The 23,207-nt window shown below is 39.2% G+C and overlaps 1 protein-coding gene across 4 annotated transcripts in view; it reads left to right on the top strand.

Moving 5' to 3' along the window:
- Zdhhc21 (zinc finger DHHC-type containing 21) overlaps positions 1–19,483 on the top strand; it is a 60,980-nt gene extending 41,497 nt beyond the window's left edge. For 2 of the 4 annotated variants that reach the window (XM_029476195.1, XM_029476193.1), the window contains 2 exons: positions 11,234–11,277; positions 11,838–19,483. In XM_029476195.1, coding sequence (XP_029332055.1) covers positions 11,234–11,277; positions 11,838–11,970 — 177 coding nt within the window. In that variant the 3' untranslated portion in view covers positions 11,971–19,483. The remainder of the gene's footprint in view (positions 1–11,233; positions 11,278–11,837) is intronic. The other 2 variants (XM_021160134.2, XM_029476194.1) reach the window with 2 other exon arrangements.
- Positions 19,484–23,207: the final 3,724 nt, after the last annotated feature.

Genomic DNA, 23,207 nt, shown 5'->3' with positions numbered 1-23,207 from the left:
TGTGTGACATAGTGCAGTGTTGCAGAGTTCTTTAATAACAGTGAACACAGAGTTCCTTCTAGACTTACCAGTTCCTTTCCTACATCCAGCCCCAAAGAAGGGCATGGATACACACAGCAGCTATTTCTTAGGGGCCCCAGACTGGATGCAATCCAGCACTTGTCTGTCCATTTTGTAAATGCAAGGGTGTTTGAGTTGCCTGTGAGAACATGAAAAGGAGGAAGTGTTGATACGCGGTACTGTGCACATAACCTTGAAGACAAGCTAACTTAAAGACCACATACTTCAGCAAGGCAGTTTGTATGAGCTATGCAGAGCAGGTACTTAGAAGAAGAAAATGGCGTTCTGGTTGCATAGGGCTGGACAGCTAAGGATGACAGTTCAGGGGTACAGAGTATCTTTCTGTGATAACAAACATGTTCTCCAAGTGAAATTACTGGGTCACATGGAGCCATTTCTCCCACAGTTGGACCTTTTATCCAGTGAGGCACTGTCCTCCAACAATGTATGAGAATTTCAGTAGCTCCCCATCTTTGTCATCATCTCTTGACAACTCTTGTTAATTGTAGTCATTCTATCAGAAATGTACTTTTTTCTATTTGCATCTCTCTGATGTTGAACACTTCTTTATATGCATATTGGGACTTCATAGGGCTTTGTGAAGTGTCCGTTTTAATATTTTTTATTTTTATTTTTTTAACCATTGGGTGTAAAGTATTTCTAATACCCCCTGGTAGTACTGATAGTAAGTGACATGGTAACGAGTGTGACTGTTTCCTAAGGTCATGCTCTTAACTGTTGCACTCGTTCATGAATAGTTAATAAGAACGAACTATTAATGCCCAAGTCTTGCCAGAATCAACAAGTTATGCATACTGTTTAATTTCCAGCTTTGAATTTGTCAGAATTTCTACTGGGTATTTAAGTCCGTCCAGCAGAATTTCTCAGATCCCCTGTTGTTACTGTAAATGGTTAGGAGTGGACATTGGGAACATTCGGCTAAGCATTCACATCACTACTGAGGGCTGGCAGAGGCTTGTGGCTGAGTAACACTTTCCTGCCACAGCAAGTCCATTAGCTTCTGAGATTGTGCTGTGAATGGCAACTATTTCACGCTTTTTAAAAGGTCTCTACTGTAAAGTTTGAGCATTCTGATTTGTACATAATAAGTAAGTTATTTGTTATTTGCTTGGTCCTAACCCAACACTCTCACAATACAACATGCTAATAATTATTTTCAGATTATATGTTTCTTTTTTTAATATTGAATAGCAGTTTGTTGTACCAAACAGGGAAATTGGGCTCTGATATGTTATTTCTAAACTGAGTAGAAATCACACAAAATTGTACATCTGTATGAGACACTCAGGAAAAGGTGCAAGCACTGAGAGGGAGGAATATATTTTGTCAGTCTGATCTTTAGCCACTGTTCTTGCCCTCAAATACAGATGTTAATCAGTGGCCAGCGGGTGGCTGAATCAGTGAGCTCCAGGCTCAGTGAGAGAGCCTGTCATATGACCCTCATGTCGTAAAATGAAAAGTGACTGAAGAAGGCACCTGGTATCCATCTCTGGCCTCCACATGAACGTGCACACATGTGCACACACCCACACAGGCACCACACAGATAAAGAAATTAGAGTAAATTTTAATAACATTTCATTGGATTGCTGTGGTGACTGTCAAGCACTGACCTTTTTGGATTTAGTGAATAATGGTTTCAGAATTTGCTCCTGTCCTTGCTGATGCAGAATTCATTTTGAGGCTTAATAGTTGTCTTAAGTCTAAGGAACTATTAGCATCCCTACAAAAAAACATTTAAAATATTGACAATGTAGACTATGCATACCTTCTTCATAAATACATGTTCTGTTCCATCTTTTATCAAACTAAGCTTGCCTATAGGCTTCATCATATATGAATGCATGGGTCTCTATCCCGTGAGCTAGAGGTGAGTATTTAAGATAGCATCAGAGCCATGGAGGAGTCATAGTGGACCAAGTCACTCCATGGGAATGCTCTTCCTCTCCCTACCCTTGTCCCCTCATCTCCTTGGGAAGAAAGGATATCATTTCCTTATGGAGAACTAGAGTTTCCTAGCTTGAATGTAGGTCCACTAAACAAGAGAGCAGAATAAATGCCAGTTCATGTGCTTAGACCTAGGTATTAGAGAAGCAGGGCTCTCATTTTTAGTAATTATTTCCCCATTGTTTCCTTTAACCTGGAATGAATAAACTCTATTAAAGGGCCACAAACAATACACATCTAGTATTTCTAATAAATTGACTAAAGCAAAATTTTAAGGGTTTACTTCCTTTTCAGATTTGGTTTAAATTAGGATTTAAATGTATGGGTCGTGTTGTGTTGTGTGCTCCAACTGAATGAATACTGGAAGCCATGTTTGTAAAGCAGTTGGCTTTGATGCAGTCTTTATTCAGGAAACAAGTTATCTTAGCAGCCCTTGCTGAGGAGCCCTTTTTTGCTCTTGGATGTGAATGAAGTAGACAGTGATGTTGTTATTAATGTAATTGACATCAGAATTAGGGAGCAGTAGTCCCAGGCAGCAAGAGGAAAGTTCCTGCTGGTGTTAACAGTGTAGCGGAGCCAGACCGGTCCGGTTTCCAGTGACAGGAGATGTAATCAAGAAGCCGAACAGCTGCTCCGCTCCCTGGGGAGGTCCTGACAGGGAGCTGTTCTCTGCCATGACACTCTTCTCACAGTTTGTCTAAATTTTGTATACAAGCATTTCTGTTTGCTGGGCACAGCAGTTTGTGTGCTGGTGTGAGCTTCTGATGTCTTCTTTGGAGCTTAGTGCATTGCTCATTGTGCTGAAGTTAGGGAATAAATGTGTTGTTGCCTTTGGTCTCACAGATGCCATTGGATTCTACTTGAATATGAATGATAATTCTTGAGAGATCCCGGGGGTCCAGATTAATTGAGACTGCTGGTCCTCCTACAGGGTCGCCCTCCTCCTCAGCTTCTTTCAATCTTCCCTAATTCAACAACAGGGGTCAGCTGCTTCTGTTCATTGGTTGGGTGCAAATAACTGCATCTGACTCTTTCAGCTGCTTGTTGGGTTTTTCTGAGGGCAGTCATGATAGGTCCCTTTTTATGAGCACTCCATAGCCTCAGTAATAGTGTCAGGCCTTGGGTCCTCCCCTTTACCTGGGTCCCACTTTGGGCCTGTCTCTAGACCATCTTTTTCTCAGGCTCCTCTCCATTTCCATCCCTGTAATTCTTTCAGACAGAAACAATTATGGGTCAGAGGTATGACTGTGGGATAGCAACCCATCCCTCATTTGATGTCCTGTTTTCCTGCTGGATGTGGGCTCTATAAGTTCCCTCTCCCTACTGTCAGACATTTCATCAAAGGTCCCTCCCTAGGAGTCCTGGGAGTCTCTCACCTCTCAGGTCTCTGGTGAGTTGGGGGGGGAGGGTCTCCTCAACCTCCTATTTCCTGAGGTTGCCTGTTTCCATTCTTTCTGATGATCCTTAGTGCTTCAGTCCTCTTCCCTCAGCTAATACCAGATCAGGTTCCTCTCCATCCCCCACTGCCCCCCCCCACTCCATCCACATTCCCTCCCAAGTCTGTCCCTCCCTCCCTCCCTCCCCAGTTGTGATTGCTTTCTTCTCTCTTCCAAGTGGGACTGAGGCATCCTCACTTGGGCACTTCAGCTTGTTGAGCCTTTTGAATTCTGTATGGGTTCTTTCTTTCTTTCTTTCTTTCTTTTGACTAATATCCACTTATTAGTGAGTGCATACAATGCATGTCCTTTTGGGTCTGAGTTACCTCACTCAGGATGATATTTTCTAGTTCCATCCATTTGCCTGCAAAAGTCAGGACGTCCTCGTTCTTAATAGCTGAGTAGTACTCCATTGTGTAAATGAACCACATTTTCTGTATCCATTCTTCTGTCATGGGACATCTAGGTTGTTTCCAGCTTCTGGCTATCACAAATAAGGCTGCTATGAACATAGTGGAACAGGTACCCATGTGGCATGATGGGGGTATCTTTTGGGTATATCCAAACAGGTAGCATACACCAGCTGATATGAGGCCCCTAACACACATATACAGTAGAGGAGTTCCAGGTCTGTGTTCATTCAGAGATGATGCACCTAACCCTCAAGAGACTGGAGGCCCCATGGAGTTTAGAGGTCAGGTGGGATAGGGGCTGGGGGCATCCACGTGGAGATGGGATGGGGTAGGGAGGAGGTGTGGGATGTGGAGCAGTCAGATGGTGGATGGGGAAGGGTGGTGAATGGAATATGGAGTGTAAAAAATGAATTACAAATAAAATTAAATTTTAAAAAAGATAATTTTCAAAACCATTGCATAGAAAATATTTCTCCTTATACCTACTGGCCCACATTTGATTTATAGTCAAGACTTGCGTACGTATAGAAAGAATCATTCGTGCATGACTGTGGTGGTTTAACTAAGATTGGCCCCTATAGGCACAAATACTTGAATACTTACTGTCCAGGAAGTGGAACTCTGTGACAGGATTAGAAGGGTTAGGAAGTGTGCCTTGGAGGAGGTGTGTCACTAGGGGTGTGCTCTGAGCTTCTAGATCAGGATGTAGGGTCTCAGTTCCTTCTCTAGTGCCATGAGTGCTTGTGTGCTTTTAGGCTCCCTGCCATGCTCCTCTGCAGTGGAAGCAAGCCCCAACTCAATGCTGTTTTTCACGATCCTTGCTCACAGGATCTCTTCACAGCAATAGAATAGTTACTAAGATAGTGATATAATTTTAACTGGGGCTAATCTAATGCAGTGAAAAATATCTTATATTCAAAATCAGATTAAAGGAGATTAGCTATTAAATAAGATTTTATTAATTAATGAATTTTTTGCTTTATAAATATATATACAGAAGTGTAGGCGTAAAATTGTCAATCTTTATAATTGAGCTTAGCAAGATATCAGTGAATCAATGAGGTGAGTTAGTACAGTCTCTATTTAGCTCGTGTTTACACACTTGGCTTGCAATCAGCATTACACACGTGCAGGTCATTGTAGCTCACTGTCTTTAAAGGGAGATCTCTGGTAGTTTGGCTTTCCTTCCTAAGTTATATATATTTAAATAAAATAAATGTATTTCTAGTATAGTATTTCCAACTGTAAAATTATATGACATATCTCCTCACTGCTTTCTTTAAAATGCTAAAATAAATAAATAAATAAATAAATAAACCCAGGCACCTAAATTTATTATGTTTTTTAGATGCTTTTCATGCTCATGGATATATTTGTTTGTATGTAGTAGATATAATAAAGAATCTTAGAGAGACTATTTTTTTCCTTTTCGTAGTAACAAAAATTATGTGTGAAATTGAATGACTTATATACATATATTTCTGAGCAGAAGTGCTTCTCTACTTCGTTTCTCTTTGCTCAGTACTATAGAACACCCAAAATACTCAAATGAATAAGAAAGCTGTAAATAATGTAAATGTGTTTTGATAATGCTGTTAAGATAGTTAAGGCATAGACGTAGAGACTCTTTATGTTGCTGTGTGGCTAAGCATGTTGGGTGTTACTGTTACTTGGCGTTTCCCCAGAACTTGCTCTTCCTATCTCGTGATCTGAACACATGTGGATGTTTAACCTGACTTTAAAGCACTGTAAGGTTAGAAGAAGCATGGATTGTATATTTATTCACTTGAGATCTTTGCTAAGTGTCTGTCTCTCATGTTCTATTTGTTCATGATCTCCCAAAACCTAGTCCAAGGGCCCATTGAGTTCCCTGACTCTGTGTCTTCTATTGATAACCAGAAACCTCATCAAAAGTCTAATTTGATGTTAAAATGCAAAATAGTTGGGTTTGGGTCTTGACTCTAAGTATAGATTTTTTTTTTTTTAATTTTCAGCTGTTTTGGTGATGATGAGGTTACTTAATAGAATATTTTTTGCATAGTCACTCTCCGTGGCCTGCATGTGTGCCTGTGTAGTTTCTTTGCTAACCATCATCTTTCTTTTTATAAAGACCTTGCCATGTAGCTTGTAGTTACTCTACATAAATAGATTAGTGAATGAACACTAGTTTATATAATTTGGAATTTTACTGTATGATTAGATTTTAAGGCTCTTGTGATTGTAGGATTGCATATATCTTCTTTGTCATTTTGTTTTTTTATTATAAACTTTTGTTTAAACATAATTTTAGTAACTGATATAATTGAGATATTTTTTTCTTCTAAGCATCAGGAAGTGCTTAATAAAAACAATAAAAATAAGGAATTTTAGTCATTAAGGATTTAATATACACTGATTAGTTTAATCTCACAAAGACTTAGAATGTAAGCATTTCTACTTGGAAATTGAGGTGTGAAGTTTTAATTTCTTACCTATTTTGAATAGCCAGATGGTGGTTTGATGAAGAAAAGCAGAGAAGTTATTTTGGAAAGAGATTTTCAGTGGCTACAAACGTAAAATTCTCTGCATCTCTAGCACTGCCCCGTGATTGATGAAATGTTTATGTGAACTTCAAATTTCAAATCAAAGACCCAGCTGGTCCTCTGTTTGTGATGGCCACTAAGGAACTGCCAGTTCCCAACGAGGAAACTGGCGGGAGAGACAATAAAGGTTAACAGGACTCCCTGCCTTCCCATTGAAAAAACTTAAAAATAAAGAATTACGGGGGCAGGAGAGATGGCTCAGCTGTTAAGAGCACTGACTGCTCTTCCAGAGATCCTGAGTTCAACTCCCAGCAACCACATGGTAGCTCACAGCCATCTGTAATGAGATCTGATGCACTCTTGTGGTGTGTCTGAAGACAGCTACAGTGTATTTATATAATAAATAAATAAATAAATCTTTTTTTTTTCCCCTGAAGACAGGGTTTCTCTGTATAGCCCTGGCTGTCCTGGAACTCACTCTGTAGACCAGGCTGGCCTTGAACTCAGAAACCCGCCTGCCTCTGCCTCCCAGGTGCTGGGATTAAAGGCCTGTGCCACCACACCCAGGTTATAAATAAATCTTTAAAGAAAAAAAAAAAAAGAATTACACTATTTCAGGTTGTGCCTGGTTAGTTCTGTCCTGCAGATATGGGACCAAAGGTCCCCAGTTTGTACAACCTTGTTCTGCTAGGTGTTTTAGAGTTTAAAGTTAACTTTAGCATTAGCATTAGAAAGATGACTCAGAAGATGTGCTTGCTGCTCTTGCAGAGATTCCAAGTACCTCTGTTGGGTGGTAACTCTAGCCCTGGGGATCTGACACCTCTTCTGGCCTCTACGAGCACCTTCATTCATTCACCACCACACATACATACATACATATCATTTTTTAAAAAATTAAATGTACTACATTTATATACTAGTAAGCAGTCAAATGAAGCTCTTTTTTTGTTTTGTTTTTTGTTTTTTTTTGTTTGGTTTTTTTTGTTTGTTTTTTCCAGACAGGGTTTCTCTGTATAGCCCTGGCTGTCCTGGAACTCACTTTGTAGACCAGGCTGGCCTCGAACTCAGAAATCCGCCTGCCTCTGCCTCCCGTGTGCGCCACCACGCCCGGCCAAATGAAACTCTTACAACTAGAAAAACTCAAAGACAGAACCAGGTCTATGACCGTGACGTACAAAACCCTTTCCCAGGCTACATGCAGAAAGTGAGCATAGATCATCCAGATAACCACCTATGTGCAACCTAGCAGTATCCTGGCCTATGAGACCTTCCTTGCAGGACAGATTTCAGCAGACTGTGAAGGCTCTGTGCAGGTGTGTCGAAGGGCTTCTCTCTGATGGCCACCTTTACTTTGATCAGGTCTTTAGTATGCTAACAAACTCCTTTGTAAACTGTTTCCAGAGTTAAACAGGCCCAAAGGCAAGTCCTCGTCCACACTCTGAAGACTGTTGTCGGAAGCAGATGGACTCTGTCCTGTATGTGTTGCTCGGGATGTCTGAGGCCTCTCTTCAGCACACCCCTTTCCCCACAGGGCAACAGATGTGGCCAAGGGCTGCTGCTTGGGCAGAGTGAAAGGAAAGCAAGAGCAGCTATCAGCCTGGCTCGGGCTGTGTTTTCAGCCCTGTTAACCTGGTAATCAAGAAACCTATGGTGATAAATTCTTGCCTTTCATACTACACCCCATTCCAATTTCCCAATAAATCCATCTCTTCCTTCTGTTAAAAAGTTTTTTTTTCTCCATTCCAGACATAATCCAGCATTAAGTTAGGCTATAGTTTTTTTCTTATAGCCAAACATAATTTTATCCTGAATCTGAAGTACCTCTTTTTATACCAGGATTAGCCATTAGGAGAAGACAACATATTAAAACAGAGAACAGACCTGTTTCTGAAAGTCTGTTTTGCTTTTTTTAAAAAAAATTTAAAACTCCAGTTTTTAAAATAATGAAGCATTCTCTTATATTGTTTAGGTATATAGGCAGATTGAAGTTTTAGATATTTTGATCATTAGATCATTCCAGCCATAAACATTTCTCAGAACTCATTATCGCAGCATTCAGTAGATGTGGGACTTTCACATTTCTAAAATAATGGTTTATTTGCTAGCTAGCTAAGGCTGTGTGTTGTATCTATATTCCATTTGTAGCATTTGTCTTGTTGGTCCTTCCCTGGTGCCACTAGAAGATTTGAGTATTTTCAGTACGATTAAAAAAAAAAAAAAATCCCATGTTTGTCCACATTACCAAACAAAGTAAATTAAGCGTAACTTAGTATTTGTGCAGACTGTGGGTTTTACTTTCCTTCAGTGACAGACTCTGTCCGGTGTACTGCAGCCTGCTTATAAACAGTTGTGTTTAGGTCTCCTGTGCTCGCTGCCTCCCAGACTGAGCACTTACTGTGTGCTAGTGCTCAGCTATAGACCTCATGCTGGTTTTGTAGTAATAGTATTCCATACAGCAGAGGTAGAAAGAGGTAAGCATTTGCCATTCTAGAGAAATTAGTAGATTAATCTAGGCAGCTTCCCAACTACTATTTACAGAGAGTAAAGATCTCATCCGCCAGGCGGTGGTGGCACACGCCTTTAATCCCAGCACTCGGGAGGCAGAGGCAGGTGGATTTCTGAGTTCGAGGCCAGCCTGGTCTACAGAGTGAGTTCCAGGACGGCCAGGGCTACACAGAGAAACCCTGTCTTCAAAAACCAAAAAACAAAAAACAAAAACAAAAACAAAATCTCATCTTCTCATCCTTTGAAAGAGTAGCTATCTACTCATGAGGATTTAAATGTTTTTGATTTTGATGTCCAAAAACTTCAAAGGGTTTCTATATATGAAAGCTAAACCTGGAGAGGTTTCAAAGAAAGTTGATTCTTTTTCAGAACCACAACTAAAGTCTACAGTGTAGATTCTGTGTAGTAAACCTATCCCAGTATAAAGGTGACAGTAGACCAACCCTCCTACCCTGTCTTGCCGGTCCTCGCATAGCTTTTATGTGCAAAGAAGATGTTGTCAATGCTATGTTTCCAGTTGAAACTCCTTTGGAGTTGAAAGACCCTTTCACTGGAGTCACATATCAGATATTCTGCTTATCAGATATTTACATTATGATTCATAACAGTAGCAAAATTATAGTTATGAAGTTGTAACAAAAGTAATTCTGTGGTTGAAAATCACCACACCATGAGGAACTGTATTAAAGGGTTGCAGCATTAGGAAGACTGAGAATCACTGCTCTGTGGTGACTCTGTCTGCCCTCTTCCCCTGCAGTTTGGTGTTGGTTCCTTTGCAATGGTCTTTGCCATCTGCCCAGCACCCTAAGATACTGTCCAAATGGCCTTTTCCACTTCCTTTATAGATGTTAACCTGAAGCCTAGCTTTCCTCTAAGTTACTGGCTCTCAGCCTTCCTAATGCTGCAGCCCTTTACAGTTCCTCTTGTTGTGATGACCCCCAGCCATAACATTATTTTCATTGCTACTTCATAACTTACTTTCTACTGTTTCAATTGTAGTGTTAATATGTGTGTCTTCTGTTGGTCTTAGGAGACCCCATAGGTTGAGAATCACCTCACTAAATGCCTAAGATATTTTCTCATGTATTTATACACTGTGCTTTCATTTAGAATGAATAAAATACTGTTTGGGAGGAAGTTATGCAACACAACAAAAAGAATCTTATTTTCAACATATTGTCAAATTTCAAAGCATAATAAAAAAACTAACGTATATGGAATATTTAGTAAGGCTGCCATCTTTTTGCGAATCTTGAGGAAGCACTGTGAGTGAAGCTGTTGTTTGCTCCCCGTCTCACACAGAGCAGCCTGACTTCTCCCTTGTAGACGCTGCTGCTGGCTCAGCACGCCTGATACTTTGTCATCACGAGTGCTCACCTAGCATCACTAAACATAAAAGGTTAGCGCCACAAAGGAAAGTTCTGGAGCCAAGTAATGTTTGCAGAGACAAGGATTTCCATGAATAGCTCTGATTACTGTTGCTTTACTCCACGTCTGTCATAAGTGAACAAGTTAGTAAGATCAAATCACAGGAGATGGTGAAGATTTAGCTAATGTTTCTGCATATTTCAAAAAACGTTTCCTTTGTATTGCTTTAAAACGTACTTACACTTTAAAGTTTCACCTATATATGGGTTGAACAATGTATATGTCGGGTGTTTAGATATCGTAACAGTTTGTCAATATGATGGAGAGATTGTTCGTTCCTAGAGTTTGTGTCAGGACTTTCGGGAACTGTCTTCTGCTGACAGCTTTGTTTCCCTGCCTGCATTGCAGCCTGGGAAAAGCACGCAGAAGAAACTGTGGTTTGGTAAAGGTTTGGCTTGTTCATTGGGGGAATTAAGAAATGTTTCGTTTTCTTCGTGTTAAGGAATATTAATTATCTAACTTTAATTTTCTTATTTAAATATATTGTAACATTTGTCAGTTTATAGATTTGCCTTATTGACTTTGTTTTTTTATTAAAGTCGATAAAGTCCAGAACCAGTAGCATTCTTTGTCTCTTGGTAGTTCTGTATGTAGTCATTGATGGCTATTATGCACTATTTTGGTATTTATTTTTAATGTATATTTGCAGAGAGTTGAGTTAAACAGAAATAACTAGGCTTTTAAAAGAATTACCAAGGAACCAGGTATCCTCAGAGGTTATAATCAAATGAAATAGTTCTTGGAGAGATGTTTGACATTTTTTGTAGTTCACTGATTTTTTGATATGATAGAATGTTGATTTTATTTTTCTAAGAGGACTTCAGAATGTGTATTGATATATAAACTTGTTAAAAGTATTTATATATTTGTTACATCTGAATATAATTTTTTGTTTTTAATAGGATACAACATCTATTGAAAAAATGTCAAATTGTTGTGAAGAAATGTAAGTATTAAGTTATAGTGATCTTATTTAAAAATAGAAACTATACTGTTTGACTACCTTTGAGAATCATGTGCCTATGTTAATAGTAGGAAACTAATATGTTGATGTTTTGTTTTTTTCTTGGTGTCCTGTCTGAGGCCCAAGCTAGACAGGCATATCCCAGTCTTACCATAGGGGTCTTTCAGCCATGGGAGCTTTTAAACAAAATAAGTACTGATCACTCTTGTTCCCTGTCTCACAGAAAGAAGTAAGCTAAATTATTTGTCCTGAAAGTACATCAAAAGAGATTTGCTACTGTGTTGTTGACACACATTCTGTTATGCTGAGCTTCTCCTCTGCTTCCAGAGTTACCCTAGGTTGATTGACGATGCAGATACAATATCTGCTCTCCAGAGCTGACGCTCAGCTGCATGTCACATTGAAAGGAAAGCTGCATTTGTGATGCTGAGACACAGTGCATCAGAGTCCAGTAATGGATCCCCAGCCAACCTGTATTGTTTTAGCTGACTGAAGGGCACCATGGGAGTGCTGTCTTTCACTAATAATGCTGTCTTCTGTAGATCGCGGCCCCGAAAGCCATGGCAGCAGACCTTCTCAGAAGTTTTTGGCACTCGTTGGAAGATCCTGTGGTTCATTCCTTTCAGGCAGCGGCAACCACTGCGAGTTCCCTACCACTTTGCCAATCACGTCTAAACAGATGGATGGTGGGCACAGATGGGTCCTCCATGCTGGAAATGCGTTACAGGTTTTATGAGAATAGAACTATGACAGTCTTCAAGTCAATTAAAATCCACCCACCAATCTTAGGCATCATAATGTGCCCCAGGCTTCATTTTAATAGTGATCTTGATCCTGTTGTGGGACTAATACAGGATCTATATTTAAGTTTTAAAAGCATGTTTACTTTTAAATTAGCCTTCCACCAGGGTTTCTTTAAATGTGTTTGTTACTAAACTCAGAAGGCAGTGATTGGGATGAAACAATTGTACATACATTTTCTTCAGTACTCACAGTTTTGTTTTTTAATTTTAATTTATAGGAAATTTGACATGTTTTATGTTTACCTTTAAGCAGTCCTAACCAAATCTGAATTTAATTCTTCAAGTTTACAAAACTGGATACAGTTTGTTATGTATAAGTTAAAATGTTATTACTACTTGCTTTTATATGTGCTGCAGGGTTTTAGAGTGCAGTGAACAACAAGGGGCAGTGCCTGGCTAGGAGCAGCTCTCTGATGCCCTTCTTTCTCCTTCTCAAAACCACAGACGACTCCCTGAGTGTAGTGCACCAACTACTACCTTACTGTAAGGGAGAATCTCTGTTTCCCTTCTGTGGCAATCACTGATTGCTTTTAGAATATTTGCTCCCAGGAGAAATGTGTGACCAGTCAGGTTTATATTCCTGTTTTACCCTAAGATTCTAATGACTGAAGAGGGCAGGAAGTTTGCAATAATTCCAGTTACTTCTTCAAGTGCAGTTATATTAGAAAGCAGATGTTTTAAAATGCTAAACTGGATGGTGTGTAATATACAGTGTAAAGAGGAAAACTGTGCTTTTAAAGTATGTATACTTTTATTTATCTGCCAATAGATCTCACTGTACACATTGAGGATTTATATATTATAGAATAGATACTGGTCAACTCATATCAAAGTTTAAAAGTGGGTCACTAAATTTATATACCAGTAATCACCCAAGTTGAAATTGAATTTCCACTTATCATTCGCATCACTCTAGAGACCTTTTATTAATGTCAGGAAATTACTGTAAAATAGAATGATCTATGGTAGTGATGGTCTCTTAACAAACATGAGCCTTTTGTATACAAAGACATTTCGTATGATTTAATTTTTTTCATTTAGAATACTGCAATTCCATATGTTTGTGTGCTTAGTAATCTTTTCCCTGAAATGAGCATTGAGCAAATCTACCATTTGTGAACCACAGACAGACTTTTCTTATAAGTAGTTGTAAAGTAAGGGATCATAGCTGGGAAATACTGTGGCTAGTTCTTTCAGATACTGTAAATGTCTTATAAAATATTCTGAATAGAATAATCTCTTTGCAGAAATATTAATACCATATTTTCATGTTCTAATTATGTTTATTTAAAAACTTAGAAGTGGCAGATGAAAATATTTATTGGTGCTAAGACATATAGTAAGTTTAATATAAGAAACATTTATAAAGGTTAGGAAACATAAAATTAGTATGTTTTAGTAAAGGCGAAGGGGTTGGGTTTTGTGTAAGCTGATTTGACTAACTTGGCCGATGACAGTTACTAAAGGAAGTGCTGTACATAGGCTGTTGGGAGATAGAAGTTGAATGCCTTCAGCTGTATATATTCAGTTCACTCAAGACCTGGAGCATCCAAAGCAGAGCCAAACGAAAGCCCAGTGTGGAGCTTTGTAAACTGCTTTATACTTCTGGAGCAGTAGTAGCTCTGACACAAGGTAACGGGCATGATCCCTTCCCCATGCTGCAGTTTGTGGGTTTGGTCTGCTTACATGTACCACTTCTGGGCACATTATCTCCCCTTCTCTTTACTCTCCCTGGTCCTGACCCCTCTCTGCAGTTTCCTAACTAGTCATTGTACTTAATGCACTAGTTTGATCTACAGAAATGCTGTTATTGATGTATTTACATAAGAATCTATATTGCAGTATATCTATATATACTTACATAGTATTGTTAAATGTATATGTCTAACCTCCGGAGGGGTTTGTAATCACTCTTTAGATTCCTAGAGAAAAACCTGTTGGCCATTTCCTAGGGATTAAGCTCCTATGTTCTTTCTGCGCCCTCTTTTGGTTAATTGATGTAATTATCCTGGCTCTTGAGGCTTTTACTATCCTGTTAGTGGGTTGTATCGCCAATCTGTGAACATGCCAGAGGTATACATGCCAGTGTATACTTATAGGAACATATGTATAAAAGTGTAAAGTTTTATAAAAATTGAAAATGAAAGTGTTATTGTTGGTGATGTTCCTTCTAGGTAAACTGCCTGGCTTCATGTATTTATATTCTTGTACACTTTTTACTGTCAGTCACAAATTTCAATTAGTATAAGCTGTTTCATGTATTTTACTTTAAACCTTATTTTGGCAACTTATCTTGTTAGCATTATAAAAACTTACTTAAAATTCTATTTTATTACAAAACAAAACATTTATTACAGTTGCTGTGGTAACTGTTATTCGGTATATTTTACTATTAAAAAAAGTACATTTAATTTTTTTCAATTCAATTTTGGGATTGTCCCCTTCCACACACACACAAAGGCTCAATTGCCTTAAAATAATTAGTAATTGGTTAATAATATTATTTTTCTTTGCTTTTTAAAATGCTTGTCAATGAGAGTTAACCCTGTAGATTATTCAATAGCCCCTTTATTTGTCCCTCTCAGTAACCATGGGAATAACTACCCATGTGGGGTCTCAGGAAGTGATGGAGCAAGGAGATCGCCCCTTCATATCTACAGTGCATTGAAGTATTTATAAACTTCCTGTTTAATTTTAGCAAAATGTGTGTTAAGTGACATTTTTACATAAACAAAGTCACCTCATAGGATCCTGCAGTTAAAGTGTTAAGACCAGGCTGCAGATACTTGGTAAACAATTAGAATTGGGCACGCAGGGTGGCTCCATACAGAAAGGCATTTGCTGTACACGGACCCACTTAGGTGAAGAAGGAAAAAAGCTCCTGGCTTCATAGAGTTGTCCGCTGACCTCCACAGACATGCCTTGGCCCTCACGCCCCTCCCCATCATCGTCATTCATTCATCGTCTCACACCCAGCACACACAAACGTTTCTGATAGCTAATTGGATAAGCTTGATGTCGGTAACAAAGGACAGGGTCAGAATCTCCTAAACATTAAACAGCCTACTAAGGAGTCTTTGTTACCAGGCCTCCATTTCAGAGTACTCAGCTAGCTGCTGTTGCATGGAAATAAAAACCTATTTTGTTTTATAATTTATATTTAAAATGTTTTAGTTAACACAAAAGCCATTTAAATTTGTAGCTAACATAGGAACCTGTTTTTCAGAAGACAATTTATTTTAATAGTAATAAAGTAGGGGCTGATGTGTACCTCAAAAATTAGAGTGCACAAGATGCCCAGGATTTAATCCCAAGAACCAGGAAAAGACAAGAAGAGGATGTAGACAGTAGCTATAGATGCGGAAGAGCTGAGTGGAACATCTCAGAACATTTCATAATGTGCAGGAGTGGTTCCGTGAAGGACGATGGCTCGTTCCAGCCATTCTTAATGAGACTTTGGGTTATTTTCCTACAAGCAGCTGTTTTGCTCGAGAGATGTACTAATTCTAAACAGTAATCACAAAGACTAGAATTAAGAACACACTTCCTAACGGGAGATACAAATGAATTTAGATGAAAGCCACATAGTTTTTGTGTCAGTTCATGTGTAGTTTGAATGTTCTTACATGTATTGCTAAAAAGAAAAAAAAAATCACTATTTGTCTTGCAGTGGCTTAATATGGCACTAATATTCATTAGCATTATACTAATTTCTGTCTAGACGGTCTGTTCTCTGGGTAGTTCTATTGTATGACTTGTATCAGTAAGTAGATAGCCTAGCTACAGTTCACTAAACTATAGTATGTCATTATGTAAATTTTTGACATAACCTCAACTATACATACATATATTGGGAATTTATTACAAACATTATGTCATTTACTAATAGTTAAAACATTAGACTTTCATCCACCTCTACTAATGCTTTGAAAATCGCAAATATTGGCAAATGTAGTTAGTAAGTCCTGTAAACTTAGTGTGTTCTATTGTTAGCATTATTGACTATGTAATTAATGAGTGAGAATACAATTCAGTACTTACATTGTTACTGTCTTTTGTTGTAGGTACCATGCTCGGAGCTTACTTATGAATAAAAAATTTAGTATAATTTATGTTTAGCTGTTCTTAGAATCTACAATATTTTATAGTAGAACATGGGAAAGTATTAGAAGCTGTTTACATGAAGTACTTTATACCAGTATTGTCACTGACTAAATGAACCAATATTTAGCATTTCTGCTACCTTTCTGATGGTGATGACTTAACTTCAAGAAGTGACTTTTCTCACTTCTTCCATTATCTTTATGCATTTTTTAAACAAAATTTATTTTTTAAAAGCCATTTTGTTAAAACCAACAATATTTTATGAGTTCTTTAGATGTGACAATATTATCTGCTAGTGATAATTTGTAGCAAGTTATTATTATTATTATTATTATTATTATTATTATTATTATTATTATTTGGAGACAGGGTTTTACTGGCTTTGCACTCAGAGTCCTCCTATGTTTGCCTCCCACGTTCTGGGATTATAGGCATATGCTGCTGTGCCTGGCTCAGAGCTTAAAACTCTTAAGTCATTGGTAATACTGATTTTTCATTATCATATCTTTTACTATATTACAGCTTTCCCCCTGTATCTACCCTAGAGTTCAGGTACCAATGAGTAATAATTATCCAAAAACTAGATTAAGAAAGTCGGGGACATTAGTAAGATGGAGCGAAGGCTAAGTGGACATAAATAGTCAGCATCTGAAAAGAGCTGACTAGAGACAGCTGTGATAGCCAGTACTGTCGCTGACACCATGTCACTGTAGAGCCTGATACCTGCACAGCCATTCTGGGAAGCATTTGGTTTGAGCTGTTTGATCTCCACTTATTGTTCTTTCTCCTTAGCTGGCCAGATGCTCTTGAGAGATTATTTTTGATTTCAGATAATTGTGTAGGCTAAGTTAAATTCAAGCATTTTTAGCATGCACATGTTAAAAATAACATAGAAGTGTAGCTGTAATACAAAGGAGAAATGATTGCTTGCCCAAAGTTTGAAAAGAACTGGAACCTGTCTGAGGAGTCTTTTGGCAAAGAAATACTGAGTCACCAGAGAAAATCAACAACTCAGTTATGAAGGAAGGGATCTGTTGGGCTTCGCAAATGTCTTCATTTCTGAAGCCCTTCATTTCCTCATGTGTAAAAATAGTGCTCCCCATAGTTGCTCAACTGTGTAATTAACTAATTGCACGTATAAAACCTAGTTTTCATCTCACTAGCTTTATAAGGAAAGATGTAGCCTGAGCATCCGGGGCCACAGGCATGCCTCCTCTGGACTTTGCTTGCCTGTTTCACTCAGCACAGGGTCTCGTTGTTTGTAGGCTGTCAGTTAGAGGGAAGACGCATCTGCATACTGATAGCTCTGTGTCCACGCCAGTGTGGATGGGTGATATTTTAACCTACTCGTGCCTGAAATTAGTGTTTTACAACCTGAACAATTAAAACATCCTGGTGCTATTCACTTTAGCATTGAGTTACATTTTTAATTCTTGAACCAAAGAATTAGTTTTCTTTTTGGTTGACTGAGAGCTTCTCACATCTGTGTCTGAAGAAGTGAACAGTCTATTGACAGCTTAATTTCAGCAGAGTCAATTGTAAATGAATCTTAGTTAGACTTATTTTTTTCTGTTATGCATATTAGTGTGGGCTTTAATTTTGTACTTTAATGTAACATGGCTACTATATAAGGTATTTTAATAGGCTGAAGCTAGTAAAGATTATTGAATCACTTTTCAAAAGTCTCACCAACCCCCCTTGGTCTTACTTCAGCAGTGAAGAAAAATTATTTCTATAAGCAAAGTATTCTATTGGACACTTTTAATGACTGCTCAACCAAATGCTGAAATAAAGGGCAAATAATAGGTCCATTTTAAATTACAAGTCAAGAATTTAGTACCTCTGTGTGGGGGCAGGGTAAAACCTTAATGGCTTTAAATAATGATACAGGTATTTGCCTAATGAGAATGAAATTAAAGGACACTTTTAAAAACATAAAAGTCACAAACACATCACACACACACACACACTTTCCCAGTAGGAAGTCCAGAGGTACGTTGACTTGAGCAAACACCCTGACAGTTGAACTTCATATCAGAAGCAGTTTGGGTGCTGCTGCTCACCATACGTGAAAATTAGAGTCAGACTGTTTTACAAACTAATTTTTCAGTGATTTATGTAACCAGCAGACAGCAGTCCTCTGGCTAGATTTGTCCAGGTGTCATGCTGCTGCTTATGACTGGCTTCTCTGTTCTTCCCCTGAAGCTCTGCAAACATGTATCAGGGTTTCCTTAAAACAGAAGCTGGCCCAGCTGATCACTCGGCCACACACGGAACCATGGGGGGCTGGGGGGGGGGGCGGCTAGGAAGGTAGACAGTCACACTGAAAATGCTTGTGTCCTTTCCATTCGCTTCAGTCAGTGTCTACTTGAGGGTTGATGCAATATATGGTTTTGCAGTGAATTCTGAATGGAAAAAAGAATCAGGTCTTGAAAGGTGACAAGCTCGTGTGCATAGATGAGCAAATACGATAGAAAGCAGGGGAGGGGCTGCCCTGGGATTGTTTCTTAATAATCCCACTGCTTGTCCAATTCTTAAAAGGCAGAGTGTAGTCATTTTTTTCAAGTAGGAAGAGAGAGGAGAGAATTTGCCACTGCTTGCTGTCTCCTGGTGTGATTATTAAAAAGCAAAGAAAAAAATCAACATACAATAAAAGCAACTAAAGGTACAGAAGGAAGAAATTCATCCCAGTTAGAGGTATAGGATGAATGGGTTGTAAGCCCAAGGACAGACGGAAAACAGAGGGAGCGTGGAGTTAGCCTGGCAAGTTTAATCACTTGACACACACCTGTGCCATTCTGATGCTCCATGTATTTGCTGTCTGCTCCAATTCTCACATATCCCTAATTGAAAAGCACTGCTTGAATTTCAATAATGGTGTGTACTGTGGGTGCCTAGGAAGACCCTGTCTTAAAACTTGCTGGGTGTGCTTTCATTCAGCTGTACTGTGTGTAAGTCTGAGGGCCTTGGCCTGCATCATCTGCTGTTTTGTTTTGTCTCTTACCCTAGGAAAACCTTCACTAACATTTCCAGTGCTAGTGGTAGTAAGGAAGAGAGTAGGTAAGGGAACTGTGAGTCCTTTGAGGAGAGGGAGGGACATACAGGTGGGTGGGAACTGTGAGGTATACTTAATTGTTTAGATGAGACGTCTACACTGGTTCTTCTAATGAAAATGGACTATGTATCTACCTTAAGAACAACATTGCTTTTAATTTATTTTAGTGATTTTTGTTTTATTCATGTAATATTCAATTTTCTTTGCAAATTGCTTTTAATTTAAACTGTGGAATTTTTACTTCTTGAAATGTACTATGTACTGTATTTTTAGAAATCTTATTTTTAAATAAATATTTTTGAAAAACATAGGAATGTTTTTATCCTCTTACCTCCTTAGTTATTAAAATCTAATGATATTCTCAGTTTTAGAACTACCATGTTTTAAGACTCCCCCCATCCCAAACTTTGTGCCATTTGGATAAATATTTAAAAATTAGTGGCCTTGGGCTCTTCTACCACAATCACAGAAAACAAGGTATAAATATTGGACTTAAAATTGACAGTACTCCTAGGTAGGCATATTGTTTTAGAGATCATCTGATTGCTGCATTCAGCTGTCTAATACACTTGTATTATGCTTGATGCTGTTTTGTGGAAATATTTTTCGTGAGGAATAGCTCCCACATAGTGAAGTGTGAAGAGGAGTCAGTCTAGGCACTGCTTTAAATCTTGAGTTTGGAATTACCAGAGGCCTTCAGTCTTAGGGCATTACCTTATACAGACTTTAGGACCGTCTGGGGACAAGACTCCAAGCCTCCAGTAGCTGCTTGCTGTGAACACAGTATGTTAGAGGGAATGAGCTGAGCACGCATGTCAGGTCCACACAGGTAACTCCATCTCCTGAGGATCTGAGACCATCTTCTGCTCTCTTCAGGTACCTGCACACGGGTATGCAAACACATACACAAGACAGATGGACATACAGAAATGAAATCTTTTAAAAAGCAAATAAAAATGTAAGAGGGAAATTAGATGTATATATATTAAACATAAACTCACTTTGTATTAACAATTTAAATTATTTCATGAAATGTCTGCCTCCAGAGACAAAAGTTGGTTTTACATTGTTTTATGATTTAATCAGATAAATTGGGATTTTATTGAAGTCTCTGAAGAAATTTAACCTTATGGAGAGAGTATAGTTGGAAAAGGAAGGTATATTTTATTAGCCTCTTCAAGTAACTGGATATTCTTTTATATGACACAAAACCACAGTGTGTTCCAGTTGTGGCTGTCATCAAGAATACAGATGACAACTAATGTTGACATGAATCTGAGGGGAAAGAATACTGTCAGTGGGAAGGTAAGCTTAGTGTAGCCACTTTGGAAATCAGTCTGAAAGTTAGAGAGAGAGTGGGGGGAGAGAGAGAGAGAGAAGAAAGGAAGAAAGAAAAAGAGGGAAGGAAGGAGAGAGAGTGAAGAAGGGAGAGAGAGGGAGGGAGGGAGGAAAAAAAGGAAAGAAAGCTGGCTGCCATGTGACTGAGATACAACATGTATGTGCCCAAAAAACTACCACACTCCAGAGTTGCCTCCATCCCATTGATACTTACTGCTCCTTCATATCCATTGATGATACTTACTCTACATACATAGGCAAAGCAAACAGCCTACTTGCCTACCAACTTATGACTAATGAAAATGTACATATGAAAAAGGAAATTTGTTGATAGGTGGATGAAACTAGGAAAAACATACACTGGTTGTGGTTGTATCCCAGAAGGACAAACAGAAATTCTCATGTGAATTAATTCTAACTCAAGTATATGTAGAAGCCAGGAAAGTAGGAAATAGAACATGGTGGATGGGGGTCTGAATACGAGGGGAGTGCTGAAACTCAGTAAAGTGAATGGGAACAGGGAGGGTAGAAAGGTTTAAGCAAGGAGGTGGGAGGGTTAGAGAGATGAGGCAGTGAGGAGGGCTAACCAGAACAAATAATGTATAGAAAAGCCATGTGGAAACCTAATGTTTTAGAACTCAAATAAATGAGAAGTCGTATCTAGTTGCCTCACATGACTAGATAAAACTGCTTCGAGAAGCAGTGGGTTACTAAACAGATAACCAGACACCTCCACAGAAGTTGGTCAGGGAGGCCCCAGAGGCTCCCAAAACAATGAAGCTCTTGTCAGTCCTCTTGATTGCCCACTAGAACCAGAGGCGAAGATCCTAGTGTTGAAGGCACTGTGCACCTCAGTTATAGGAAGCAGAGAAAGCTGTGGGAAGCCACATATGCCGTTGCAGAGTGGCACAGGCTTCTGCTGGCCACCACGCATACATAGGCAGGAAAGCTTTTTGCCAAGATGAGGTTTTGAGAACTAACCAAAATTGACCAATCAGATGAGAGAGAAATTGACCAATCAGATGAGAGAAAAGTTAACCAATCAGAAGAGAGAGAAGTTAACCAATCAGATGAGAGAGAAAGTAACCAATCAGATGTAGGAATGCAAATGAGGTGGTAAGCATCAACCAAGCACAACCAATCCGGGTATGTGACATGCCTCTCCTAGGCCTATATAAAGCAGCACCAGTGCTGGGCTCAGGGTCTATTCGCCTCTACAATCAAGCTCTCCCAATAAACGTGTGCAGAAGGATCCTGTTGTAGCGTCTTTCTTGCTGGTTGAGTCGGACGCGCACAAGAGAAAGCCAGCTGGAACCAAGCTGGAACCAAACTGGAAGCTTCCTTGCTTTCATAGTGCCAGGTGCCACGTAGGCTGCTGGAGAGAGGTGTGTGTGCAGGAGGAGGGCATAGAAGGTCTCACCCGGCTGTGAACCGTTAAAGCAGTATGCAAGTAGGCAAGAGGAGCTTATCTGTATAGTACTGGCACAACTATTGTGAATGAAACCAACTGCCCTCAGTTTTTAAGGCTCATTCCACAAAAGGGAACCTATGTCTGGTACCATAAACCAGTTAATAATCATAGATGTGGAAGTCATTAAGTCTGAGAAAGAAACTTACCATTATCTAGATAACTAAGTTGGCATAGCATCAACTATGCTTATACCCATTCACAAAGCCACTCTTGGCCATAATCAGAGAAACCTCTCTTTGCAGCAAACAGCAGTGAGGACAGGGACTCAAGGCTGCCCAAGATCCTGAGCATGACAGTTTAGAACTAAGATCACCCATCTAAGGTCTTGACAGAAGAATGTAAGCCAAAGTTAGTGTGGAATGCCATCCTCTAGATTCATAAAGTCACTGTAACCATGAATTCAAAACTGTGGTTACCTGCCCTGCACCACAGAAGACTGCTTTGTTGACAGTCCATCAGGGAAGGGAGAGGAGCCCATAGAGCCCTACTTTTTAATGCTGAACTATTAGCTATTGATAGATTCTGAGAGAGGGGGAGTCTTTATCTTCAAATGTGTGCCCCATGCTGAGTGGACCTATCTGTGATGTTTGTATATGCTTGGGCCAGGGAGTGGCACTATTAGGAGATATGGCCTTTTTGGACTACATGTGTCACTGTGAGTGTGGGCTTTAATATCCTAGTCCTAGCAGCCTTCAGATGAACTCTGAGCTCTACCTACACCATGTCTGCCTAGATGCTGCCATACTTCCAACCTTAATACTGGACTGAACCTCTAAGCCTGTAAGCCAGCTGCAATTAAATGCTGTCCTTTATAAGACTTGCCTTGGTCATGGTATCTGTTCTCAGCAGTAAATCCCTAACTGAGACACCATCTCAAATAGATGGCTCCAAACCCTCATCACACAGATTGTTGCTAGTTAAGTTGAATGTAAGAAAGTTTTGTAAGAATGGGTGATTAGCACGCATTGTGTATGCGTGACATTGTCACTAAAATCCATTGGTTTTACTCCCATTGGAATGTTCTTCATGTAAAATAAAATTCACTTCCAGAGTGGTTGTACAAGCTTGCAATCCCACCAACAATGGAGGAGTGTTCCTCTTTCTCCACATCCTCGCCAGCATCTGCTGTCACCTGAATTTT

Source organism: Mus caroli, chromosome 4 (assembly GCF_900094665.2).
Source record: "Mus caroli chromosome 4, CAROLI_EIJ_v1.1, whole genome shotgun sequence".
In the NCBI taxonomy this organism is placed as follows: domain Eukaryota; kingdom Metazoa; phylum Chordata; class Mammalia; order Rodentia; family Muridae; genus Mus; species Mus caroli.
The sequence above is the reverse complement of the archived record's forward strand: the minus strand, read 5'-3'. Positions and strand labels throughout refer to the sequence as shown.